The sequence below is a fragment of the Cheilinus undulatus genome, linkage group 14, assembly GCF_018320785.1.
Source record: "Cheilinus undulatus linkage group 14, ASM1832078v1, whole genome shotgun sequence".
NCBI classification, from domain to species: domain Eukaryota; kingdom Metazoa; phylum Chordata; class Actinopteri; order Labriformes; family Labridae; genus Cheilinus; species Cheilinus undulatus.
In genome coordinates, this window is record NC_054878.1 from 48969050 (window position 1) to 48982936 (window position 13887).

The following is a 13887-nucleotide window of genomic DNA, read 5'->3' on the forward strand; positions in this document are numbered from 1 at the left end:
CTTTCTGAGCTCGGCCTAAATGAAAAAGTCGTTCTGCTCTGAAGAGCTGGCACGGCGTCTGCTCCGCTCCACCCGACAGACCGCCGTGACATCAGAGGATTTACAGCCACCTGCTGCCTCCTCCGTTCGCTTTATCTGGAGACTACAACATTCATTCACTCAGAGTTTGTCTCTGACGTCTTCACTCAGATAATAACTCTAACACAGAGGGGTGCCTGCTCCACAGCTGCTGCTGAACAAACACCAGCCGTCTGCATGTTTCTGTTACAGACCCTCTCAGACGGCTAAAAAAGTGGCTAACACAACGTCTACAAGCCCAGAGTGAAGTCTAGAGACGCCACGTTTTTGTCAGATCAAAGCTGAAAAGCCAAAACTGGCACTTTATATCAGAGAAGCTGAATCAGGAAAATATTTGGAATTTCTGAATGAGAAAAATGAACGAACCCTGTACAGAAACAAAAAACAACTGAGTTTTAACCACCAGGCCACATTTCAATCAGAAACATCTCTAAGTTTATAAAATTAAGCTTCAAAATCATAAAATCAGGCATTAAATCTGCTCCAGGATGCTTCAGTGTAATATTAGAATGATATTTATATATAAATATTAGAACTAAACAGTCTCAGGGTCATTTTCTAATCCTGTTTTAACTCTTCAGGTATTCCTAATGTCTGATGTCCTTAGCTGTGAGAAGGTGTGTTTCTATCTCTGGTTAAAGAGACGTCTTTGCTGGGAAGTTGCTGCTGAAAACACTCCAGATGTTTCCTGATGCTGCTCTACAAAATAAAAGTCTTCAGCGACAGTCCTGGAGGCTTTTATTGTGTCAGAGTCATCAGGAAAAGGCCATGTCTATCGTCTAAACCTTGGAACCGCAGCAGTAACAGACATGAGGGACTGAAGCAGGGCCGCTTTGAGAGAGACAAAGCCACAGCCCGCTTCTTTTAATCATCCAGGACTAACCAGGAGAGAAATCTGGATTAAAACACACCTTCAGCAGGTAGATAGTGTTCCTGCTGCATCTGGTTCAAGTGAAAATAGACGAGAACTCCAGCATTTAGCCTGCCCCCTAACCTTACAGTGAAGAGAGAGGCTATGGCTGTGTGCCCGAGCAGAGAGCTGACGTTAGACATTAAACTGACTGTTTTCTGTCTCAAATCTCTGTTCAATGCTTTAAATACATGTGCCACTTTTATGTCTTCATTTTAAACATTATTTTGCCCTTTTCTCAGTTTTTTCTCCCCTTTCACCCACTTCATCTACCTTTTGCCATTAAATATCACTTTTTTCCTTGTTTTTGCCCATTTTAGCCACTTCCTTTTGCCACTTTTATCCCATTTTTGCCCTTTTTTGCTATTTTTCCACACTTTTCATCTATTTCAGCTACCTGTTGCCATTAAATATCACTTGTTTCCTATGTTTTGCCCATTTGCCACTCTTGACTGCTTTTTGCCCATTTCAGTCACTTGTCACTCATTTTTTTTTTGCCACTTTTGGACTTTTTTTGGTGCCTATGACTCATTTTTTGTCACATCTCACCCATTCTTGCTACTTTCTGACTCTTTTCCCACCTTTTCCTCCCCATTTTCTTGCTTTTTTACCACTTTTGCCAGCCATAACTTATAGTTATTGCTACTTGAAGCTGTTTTTGCCACTTTCCACCACTTAGATTGAGGCTCTTGCAAAGGTATTTTTCAACAATTTGGCTCTTTGGTTTAGCACAGTTGAGTAACGCTGCTTTGATGATCCATAGACCACTGAGGCTGATAGATTTGGTAAATTTTGCTCACAATGAAGAAAAAAACAGCATTTAACTGACTGTTAACTTTAATAAAGGCAGAGACATCAGCTAACAACAGCCTGGACTGAGATGAACTGCTCTGTGGTTTTAGATTGGAGTGTTAGAGGGGCGGGGTCATTCCCTACTGTGGGCTGGTGATGTCATCATTCCACAGATTAGCCCCGCCCACATGAAACCCAGCCAGGAAAGAGGTGAAAAACTTTCTAACAGTCTAAATCCAGAATTCAGTCACATGTAGATCTCAGAGTTTTCATGTTTACAGAAACCAGATTCACACATTTCTAGAGTGTTCAGATCCACTCTACAGGGACTTTAAATGATTTATTATTTAACTAAAACATTCAGGGGCACTAACTTCTTTCACACCTAATCCACTAAAGAAATGGCTCCAATAACAAGCATGCAAGAAAATGCATTCATGTTATTACAGTCGACTCAGATCACCAACACCAGGATGACAGAGGGAGTCAGGAAAAGAGAGAAATGTTCTGTTCAGAATTAGATATTCATGTTTAACTCTGAGAGTGAGAAACACAGAGACCAGACACAGCACCTCTGCTGTTGTTTATCATCAGACAAACTCACGATTAGAAATCAGTTATTGATTCTGTATGATGTTACACCTTCTCAGAGTGAATCTATATTTTATTAATGAAATAATATGAACGTTCAGCCTCTCGTCGTTGATATAAAGTTTCTCAGGGATACGCAGGAATGACTGACTTAGAGAGAGGAGAATCAGGAGAGTGAAACAGCCCTGATTTAATCCCTGCTTTCATTTGGTGTTGGACTGCACCATTGTTGGTCAGCGCTGGCCTCTGTGGATTAGTTGTTTTTTGTAATGAGGCTGATTTGCATCTGGAGCAGTTTTGCACTGAATTTTGAACGTTGCTACTCCTCATTTACATGCATGTAAATGGGACAGGGAGCTGTTTGCCAGGCTGAGCAGTTTGCATGAATTTTGGGTGCAGTTTGCTCCTTATTTGGCCATGTGCATGGCTACAAAACATGCAAAACGCTGTTCTGTAGTGGATCTGCCCCCTAGGTCATTACTCATGATGCTCCCTGCAGCTGTGGACAGACGTAAACATGTAGCTCATTTTCTCTTTCTGCTCATCTCATCATCTCTCACACTCCTCCTCCTCATTCACAGACAGCCATTATCTAACAGTGATCGATGCCGCGACACGAGCCGTTCCAACAGATCACATCATGCTGCACGGGCGGTACACGGCTCCAGACACTCAGGAGAGAGTTTGAATCAATCCCAAATTCATTCAGAGAAGAGTCACAGCAGCATGCTTAAAAGAAATCTGATAAATACTCTACATGTTTGGGCTGCTGGATCGTGACTGAACGTATTCTCCTCTGAGAAAAAAAAACTGTAATATCAGTAATATTCCAGAGCAATTACAGCCTGTTGTGACTGATCAGCAAAGTCCTGATCAATAACTATCACAAAACAGCTGCAGACCCACAGATGACATCTTTAAATCTTCTATCAATCTAAGATCACTGAAAGGCTTCTAAATCTGACAGAGGTGAACAGGGATGATTGATCAGGGGCCGATCATTGATCAGTTTTCTTTAAAATAGTGACTGAAGGATCAGAATAACAGAGCAGAAAGCCTAAAACTATGATGAACAGCTTTTATGGGATTCTTCTTCCATTAATGGTTGTGTTAGCTCCTTCACACATTTGACACAACGTAGACCACTCCTGCAACCTGACCACTCCTGCAACCTGACCACACCTGCAACCTGACCACACCTGCAACCTGACCACACCTGCAACCTGACCACACCTGCAACCTGACCACACCTGCAACCTGACCAACTGCAACCTGACCACACCTGCAACCTGACCACCTGCAACCTGACCACACCTGCAACCTGACCACACCTGCAACCTGACCACACCTGCAACCTGACCACACCTGCAACCTGACCACCTGCAACCTGACCAACTGCAACCTGACCACTTTTGCAACCTGACCACTTTTGCAACCTGACCACACCTGCAACCTGACCAACTGCAACCTGACCACTTTTGCAACCTGACCACACCTGCAACCTGACCACCTGCAACCTGACCACACCTGCAACCTGACCACCTGCAACCTGACCAACTGCAACCTGACCACCTGCAACCTGACCACTCCTGCAACCTGACCACACCTGCAACCTGACCACCTGCAACCTGACCACCTGCAACCTGACCACACCTGCAACCTGACCACCTGCAACCTGACCACACCTGCAACCTGACCACCTGCAACCTGACCACACCTGCAACCTGACCACACCTGCAACCTGACCACCTGCAACCTGACCACTTTTGCAACCTGACCACACCTGCAACCTGACCACCTGCAACCTGACCACACCTGCAACCTGACCACCTGCAACCTGAGCACACCTGCAACCTGACCACCTGCAACCTGACCAACTTCAACCTGACCACTTTTGCAACCTGACCACCTGCAACCTGACCACACCTGCAACCTGACCAACTGCAACCTGACCACTTTTGCGACCTGACCACCTGCAACCTGACCACACCTGCAACCTGACCACACCTGCAACCTGACCACCTGCAACCTGACCACACCTGCAACCTGACCACACCTGCAACCTGACCACACCTGCAACCTGACCACCTGCAACCTGACCACACCTGCAACCTGACCACCTGCAACCTGACCACTCCTGCAACCTGACCACACCTGCAACCTGACCACACCTGCAACCTGACCACTCCTGCAACCTGACCACTCCTGCAACCTGACCACCTGCAACCTGACCACACCTGCAACCTGACCACCTGCAACCTGACCACACCTGCAACCTGACCACACCTGCAACCTGACCACCTGCAACCTGACCACACCTGCAACCTGACCACCTGCAACCTGACCACTCCTGCAACCTGACCACACCTGCAACCTGACAACACCTGCAACCTGACCACCTGCAACCTGACCACACCTGCAACCTGACCACTCCTGCAACCTGACCACTCCTGCAACCTGACCACCTGCAACCTGACCACACCTGCAACCTGACCACCTGCAACCTGACCACTCCTGCAACCTGACCACACCTGCAACCTGACCACCTGCAACCTGACCACACCTGCAACCTGACCACACCTGCAACCTGACCAACTGCAACCTGACCACTTTTGCAACCTGACCACCTGCAACCTGACCACACCTGCAACCTGACCACACCTGCAACCTGACCACACCTGCAACCTGACCACACCTGCAACCTGACCACCTGCAACCTGACCAACTGCAACCTGACCACTTTTGCAACCTGACCACTTTTGCAACCTGACCACACCTGCAACCTGACCAACTGCAACCTGACCACTTTTGCAACCTGACCACACCTGCAACCTGACCACCTGCAACCTGACCACACCTGCAACCTGACCACCTGCAACCTGACCAACTGCAACCTGACCACCTGCAACCTGACCACACCTGCAACCTGACCACCTGCAACCTGACCACACCTGCAACCTGACCACCTGCAACCTGACCACACCTGCAACCTGACCACACCTGCAACCTGACCACCTGCAACCTGACCACTTTTGCAACCTGACCACACCTGCAACCTGACCACCTGCAACCTGACCACACCTGCAACCTGACCACCTGCAACCTGAGCACACCTGCAACCTGACCACCTGCAACCTGACCAACTTCAACCTGACCACTTTTGCAACCTGACCACCTGCAACCTGACCACACCTGCAACCTGACCAACTGCAACCTGACCACACCTGCAACCTGACCACCTGCAACCTGACCACACCTGCAACCTGACCACACCTGCAACCTGACCACCTGCAACCTGACCACACCTGCAACCTGACCACACCTGCAACCTGACCACACCTGCAACCTGACCACCTGCAACCTGACCACACCTGCAACCTGACCACCTGCAACCTGACCACTCCTGCAACCTGACCACACCTGCAACCTGACAACACCTGCAACCTGACCACCTGCAACCTGACCACACCTGCAACCTGACCACTCCTGCAACCTGACCACTCCTGCAACCTGACCACCTGCAACCTGACCACACCTGCAACCTGACCACACCTGCAACCTGACCACACCTGCAACCTGACCAACTGCAACCTGACCACTTTTGCGACCTGACCACCTGCAACCTGACCACACCTGCAACCTGACCAACTGCAACCTGACCACTTTTGCGACCTGACCACCTGCAACCTGACCACACCTGCAACCTGACCACACCTGCAACCTGACCACCTGCAACCTGACCACCTGCAACCTGACCACACCTGCAACCTGACCACACCTGCAACCTGACCACCTTCAACCTGACCACACCTGCAACCTGACCACTCCTGCAACCTGACCACCTGCAACCTGACCACCTGCAACCTGACCACACCTGCAACCTGACCACCTGCAACCTGACCACACCTGCAACCTGACCACACCTGCAACCTGACCACCTGCAACCTGACCACACCTGCAACCTGACCACCTGCAACCTGACCACACCTGCAACCTGACCACCTGCAACCTGACCAACTGCAACCTGACCACCTGCAACCTGACCACTCCTGCAACCTGACCACACCTGCAACCTGACCACCTGCAACCTGACCAACTGCAACCTGACCACCTGCAACCTGACCACCTGCAACCTGACCAACTGCAACCTGACCAACTGCAACCTGACCACTTTTGCAACCTGACCACACCTGCAACCTGACCAACTGCAACCTGACCACTTTTGCAACCTGACCACACCTGCAACCTGACCACCTGCAACCTGACCACACCTGCAACCTGACCACACCTGCAACCTGACCAACTGCAACCTGACCACTTTTGCGACCTGACCACCTGCAACCTGACCACACCTGCAACCTGACCACCTGCAACCTGACCACCTGCAACCTGACCACACCTGCAACCTGACCACACCTGCAACCTGACCACACCTGCAACCTGACCACCTGCAACCTGACCACACCTGCAACCTGACCACCTGCAACCTGACCACTCCTGCAACCTGACCACACCTGCAACCTGACAACACCTGCAACCTGACCACCTGCAACCTGACCACACCTGCAACCTGACCACTCCTGCACCCTGACCACCTGCAACCTCACCACCCGCAACCTGACCACACCTGCAACCTGACCACACCTGCAACCTGACCACACCTGCAACCTGACCACCTGCAACCTGACCACTCCTGCAACCTGACCACACCTGCAACCTGACAACACCTGCAACCTGACCACCTGCAACCTGACCACACCTGCAACCTGACCACTCCTGCAACCTGACCACTCCTGCAACCTGACCACCTGCAACCTGACCACACCTGCAACCTGACCACACCTGCAACCTGACCACCTGCAACCTGACCACACCTGCAACCTGACCACACCTGCAACCTGACCACCTGCAACCTGACCACACCTGCAACCTGACCACTCCTGCAACCTGACCACACCTGCAACCTGACCACCTGCAACCTGACCACACCTGCAACCTGACCACACCTGCAACCTGACCACTCCTGCACCCTGACCACCTGCACCCTGACCACCTGCAACCTGACCACACCCGCAACCTGACCACCTGCAACCTGACCACCCGTATCATCTACCTGCAGCAGGAGTCTGCAGGTGTTTCTCTATGAGCTGCCTGTTTTCTCTTTAGCGCTGTAAAGGAACATTTAGCCCTTTATTTTTGTTCTTGACCAGACAGAGTCTTCCTGACTTATTTGCAGAAGCTGTGCATGCCTTGGGACAATCAGCAGAAGAACAGCATCTTGTAAAAACCAACATTAATGTACATTTGTAAATCCCTGTGAGCTTCAGGACCCTCCTCCACTGGGAGGATCCGGACATCCTGCTCCCACCATACAGCAGATGTAGATCCCTCAGGTTACTGTAAATGTTTCAGACATCATGTTTGTTCTCACAGACTATAAAGTATTGTCTAAGACTGGGAAACAGTTAGACTTCTGTGTGAACAGATCTAACCAGGGGAGGACTCAGGATGTTTGAGAGTAAGAGCCAAAAATAATAAGAGGGCCGCTGCAGTGGAACACCACGGCTCCAAAAGTTATCATTTATACTGAAATAGTCAAACATCCTTGTTATAAAATTATTAAAAAGTTAAACGTTATAAAGTATTTATGCTTTTATTTCAGATTCACAGGTGAGGATGTCAGTGAAAATGGCATTTCAAAGGCATTTAATTGTTTTTTTTTTTTTCCTCCACTAACTGCCATGCACCCTCTAGAGGACACTTCATCAGGTTTCATCCACTGAGAGAGAACTTTGTCAACGCTTTCCTACTTGGACAGGATTCTAGGGGGCAGTTTGCCAAATAATCCCTGCTCCCAGACACCAAAGAGGCTATTCTGACTAATGCTGCACCCTAATGACAAACTAAAGAGGACACTACCAACCTACAGGACAACACCTGGTCAAATCCTGCCAACCTGGAGGAGATCCCAGTCTCAATTTGACACATTTCACACCCTTACAGAGCACCAAAGAGAGATCTTTGTCCAATTCTGCCCACCTGAAAGCAATCCTTGGATCATATTTCCAAATTTTCCACCCTTGAAGTGCACCATAAAAAGCAATTTGACAATTTCAAACTCTGAGAGTGCACCTCATCATATTTTACACCCTTAAAGGGCACCAAAGACAAATCTTAGCTAACTTTTCCCACTTGGAGGTAATCTTTGGGCCATTTTGATAAATTTCCCACCCTTAAAGTGCACCAAAGTGGACACCTGAACAGATTTCACCCACTCAGAGGGTACCCTACGGTGCCCTTTATCTTCCCTAGGAGTAAAACACATGCCAAAGTGCCCTCTGGGGAGCCAAAACGCATGCTACACTGTCCTCCTGGTTGGCAAAACACACTAAACTGCCCTCTTGGCTGGTTAAACATGATAAACTGCCCACTTGGGTGGCAAAAAGGTGTGTTTAAGTACCCTCCTCATTGGCAAAACACGGTAAACTCCAGAAGAGCATTAGGACCAAGAAATCCTCTGAACCATTACTGCTGCAGTGACTTTTATGTTGGGCCCTTTCTTGATCTATATTGAGCCAGAACTGTATCTGACAGAACCAGTTTGGATTATCTGGAGCTAATATGGTGTTAAAATGCACTAGAAAACAGGAAATGGCATCTACTTCATTGAAAATGTTCTGGGGGAAGACCCCCAGACCCCCTAGGGATTTATTTCTTTATTTCTGTGTTCTTCACAGTCCAACGTTGACTACACAGTTCTTGTGGATGCTGATCCTAACTACAAACTAACCTGAGTAGTCTGTCTAGTTCGTCTGTTTTAGGCTATATAATGTGCCATTTGTAGAACATAGAAACATGTCTAAAGCGCCCTGGAAAACACGCCAAACTTAGCGCCCTCTTCAGTGGCGAGAACGCGCTGGATGTGCCCTTTTTTTCTTTTCGCCCCTGCCCCTGAAAACGTCTGTGCACGCCACTGGTCACCAAACATCACTCCCTAAGAGTCTGATGACCGATCACTGATCACTCTGATCACTCTGATCTCTGATCACTCTGATCACTCTGATCTCTGATCACTCTGATCACTGATCACTCTGATCTCTGATCACTCTGATCACTCTGAGCTCTGATCACTCTGCTCACTGATCACTCTGATCACTCTGATCACTGATCACTCTGATCTCTGATCACTCTGATCACTCTGAGCTCTGATCACTCTGATCACTCTGATCACTCTGATCTCTGATCACTCTGATCACTGATCACTCTGATCACTCTGATCTCTGATCACTCTGATCACTCTGATCTCTGATCACTCTGATCTCTGATCACTCTGATCACTCTGAGCTCTGATCACTCTGAGCTCTGATCACTCTGATCACTCTGATCTCTGATCACTCTGATCACTGATCACTCTGATCTCTGATCACTCTGATCACTGATCACTCTGAGCTCTGATCACTCTGATCACTCTGATCACTCTGATCTCTGATCACTCTGATCACTGATCACTCTGATCACTCTGATCTCTGATCACTCTGATCTCTGATCACTCTGATCACTGATCACTCTGATCACTCTGATCACTCTGATCTCTGATCACTCTGATCATTCTGATCTTTGATCACTCTGATCACTGATCACTCTGATCACTCTGATCACTGATCACTCTGATCACTGATCACTCTGATCACTCTGATCACTGATCACTCTGATCACTCTGATCTCTGATCACTCTGATCACTGATCACTCTGATCACTGATCACTCTGATCTCTGATCACTCTGATCTCTGATCACTCTGATCACTCTGATCTCTGATCACTCTGATCTCTGATCACTCTGATCACTCTGAGCTCTGATCACTCTGATCACTCTGATCACTGATCACTCTGATCACTCTGATCTCTGATCACTCTGATCTCTGATCACTCTGATCACTCTGATCTCTGATCACTCTGAGCTCTGATCACTCTGATCACTCTGATCTCTGATCACTCTGAGCTCTGATCACTCTGATCACTCTGAGCTCTGATCACTCTGAGCTCTGATCACTCTGATCACTCTGAAATCTGATCACTCTGATCACTGATCACTCTGATCTCTGATCACTCTGATCACTGATCACTCTGAGCTCTGATCACTCTGATCACTCTGATCTCTGATCACTCTGATCACTGATCACTCTGATCACTCTGATCTCTGATCACTCTGATCTCTGATCACTCTGATCACTGATCACTCTGATCACTCTGATCTCTGATCACTCTGATCACTCTGATCTTTGATCACTCTGATCACTGATCACTCTGATCACTCTGATCACTGATCACTCTGATCACTGATCACTCTGATCACTCTGATCTCTGATCACTCTGATCACTCTGATCTTTGATCACTCTGATCACTGATCACTCTGATCACTCTGATCTCTGATCACTCTGATCACTGATCACTCTGATCACTCTGAGCTCTGATCACTCTGATCACTCTGATCTTTGATCACTCTGATCACTGATCACTCTGATCACTGATCACTCTGATCACTCTGATCTCTGATCACTCTGATCACTGATCACTCTGATCACTGATCACTGATCACTCTGATCACTCTGATCTCTGATCACTCTGATCACTGATCACTCTGAACACTCTGATCACTCTGAGCTCTGATCACTCTGAACACTCTGATCACTCTGATCTCTGATCACTCTGATCACTGATCACTCTGATCACTCTGATCACTCTGAGATCTGATCACTCTGATCACTGATCACTCTGATCACTGATCACTCTGATCACTCTGATCTCTGATCACTCTGATCACTGATCACTCTGATCACTCTGACCTCTGATCACTCTGATCTCTGATCACTCTGATCACTCTGATCACTGATCACTCTGATCACTCTGATCTCTGATCACTCTGATCTCTGATCACTCTGATCACTGATCACTCTGATCTCTGATCACTCTGATCATTCTGATCACTGATCACTCTGATCACTCTGATCTCTGATCACTCTGATCTCTGATCACTCTGATCACTGATCACTCTGATCACTCTGATCTCTGATCACTCTGATCTCTGATCACTCTGATCTCTGATCACTCTGATCACTCTGATCACTGATCACTCTGATCACTCTGATCTCTGATCACTCTGATCACTGATCACTCTGATCACTCTGACCTCTGATCACTCTGATCTCTGATCACTCTGATCACTGATCACTCTGATCACTCTGATCTCTGATCACTCTGATCACTGATCACTCTGATCACTGATCACTCTGATCTCTGATCACTCTGATCACTCTGAGCTCCGGTCCCTCTTCACCTCATTGTGCTGTAGTTCTGGAGGGCTGCTGATCAGGAATTGTAACTGTGTGAAGCTCAGGTCTAACAGGGACTATCACTGAAGTCCCTGCAGGTAAACATTCATTCTGGAGTCTGATCGTAAACAGAGACATGCTGCAGAGCCAGGCTGGAGGCTGCTCACCTGTCCGCGCTGAGCGCCGTGAGCGTGAACACAGACACGCCGACCGAGGTGAGCTGGATGGCGGGGATGAGCTTACACGCCGCCTCGCCGAACACCCACTCCTCGGAGAAGTACCGGAAGGCGTCCACGGGCATGCACGTGACCAGCAGCAGCAGGTCTCCCGCCGCCAGGCTGGAGATGAAGATGTTGGGCACGCTCCTCATGGCGCTGTTAGTGATGAAGATCTTCACCAGCGTGATGTTTCCCAGCAGCCCCACCGTGATGATCACGATGTACACCGAGGTCATGACGCAGCGCACCACGAAGTGCACCGTCTCCCCGCCGTCAGAGGACGCCCACCAGCCCGGGTCCTCGGTGGAGTTGGGGCTCAGAGCCTCGGGGTCTTCCAGCAGACCCGGGGGGAGGTTGGAGAGGAACTCGTCGTCCATCAGAGGAGCGGAAACATCCGCGGAGGAGCGGGAGGAGGAGCGGGGCTGCGCAACGGAGACGATCCGCGCGTAAAGACGCAACAATAGAGAGACTGGAGAGAGCGAACTTTATCCTTCAAACACCGAGTCTGACTGAGAACTGATCATCCCTCAGACTGACTGACTGAATGACTGGATGAGAGAGAGAGAGAGAGAGAGAGAGAGAGAGAAGCACTGACGTGTAAAGAGAGGGAGGCATTTCTGTGGCGCTGACTCTCTCTCTCTCATACAAGGGTTTTATAATAATTTTCTAAAGCACTGAACCAAAACTGATGACAACAATAAAAACATCTGTACTCTGGAGTTTGTCTCCATTCTTGTTAAATAAACTGATCAAGCTCCGTCAGGTTGATCAGGGATCAGGACTGAATAGATCTTTAAAGTCCAGACACTGATTCTCTGTAGGACTGAGGTCTGGTCTTTGACTCGGCTGCTCCAGAACATTCTCCTTGTTTTCTGTAAACCATTTCTGTGGAGCTTTCTCTGGAAGCTTCGGCTCATTGTCTGACTGGAAAACAAATCTACTCTGAGCCGTAGTTCTCTATCCGGATTCATTTTACCCTCTACCTATACAAGCCTTCCAGCTGCTGAGAAGCATCCCCACAGCATGATGCTGCCACCAGTGTGCTCCACAGTGGGGATGGTGTGTTTGTGGTGATGTCAGTGTCTTGTCTGATGGTCTCAAAGCTCCATTCTGGTCTCATCAGACCAAAGACCTTTCTTCCTCTTGACCATGGAGTCTCCCACAGTCCTTCTGGTGAACTCTAGTCCAGATTGAATCTGAGTTTTCTTCAACAGTGTCTTTCTCTTTGCCACTCTCCCATAAAGCTCTGACTGGTGAAGAACCCGGCCAACAGTTGTTGTCTGCAGAGTCTCTCCATCTCAGCTGCTGAAGCTTGGAGCTCCTTCAGAGTAGTCATAGGTGTCTTGGTGTCCTCTCTCACTAGTCTCCTTCTTGCACGCCCACTCAGTGTGTGAGGACGGTCTGATCTAGGCAGATTTACACATGTGACATATTCCTTCATTTCTTCATGATGGATTTAACTGAACTCTGGGGGATGTTCAGAGACTTGGAGATGTTTCTGTCTGAGACTTTTCAATCAGCTTTTCTCTGAGTGTTCCTCTGACTTCATGGTGCAATGGTAGCCATGAATACTGATGAACCAGTGACTGGAGCTTCCAGACTCAGGAGTCTTTCTACTACAATCACTCAGCTGATCCTCATCTCTCTAACTGTGAGTCTACCAGCACCAACTGTCTGGACCTCTGCTGGACCAGCTCAGTCCCTTTAGAGAGTGGATATTTATGAACACTTTTATATTTATGAACCCTTTTAGAGGCAGTGAGTGTCTGGTTAATCCCACAGTGTAACAGGAATTCAGTACTCCTGCATACAGTCGCTTTGAGATTTCTTGGATTTCTGCATAAATTGGTCATCAAATGTGCTCCGATCTTCATCTAATTCACAACAATAGACAGTCTGCTTAAACTAATACTGCACAAAAATGATATGTTTTCATGTTTTTATTGAACAAAACATGTAAACATCAA

The 13887-nt window shown here is 48.2% G+C and overlaps 1 protein-coding gene across 1 annotated transcript in view; it reads right to left on the reverse strand.

Moving 5' to 3' along the window:
* Nucleotides 1–12297, reverse strand: part of nmbr (neuromedin B receptor) — a 47142-nt gene extending 34845 nt beyond the window's left edge. Inside the window, exon 1 of the mRNA XM_041805986.1 lies at nucleotides 11870–12297. Coding sequence (XP_041661920.1) covers nucleotides 11870–12297 — 428 coding nt within the window. The remainder of the gene's footprint in view (nucleotides 1–11869) is intronic.
* Nucleotides 12298–13887: the final 1590 nt, after the last annotated feature.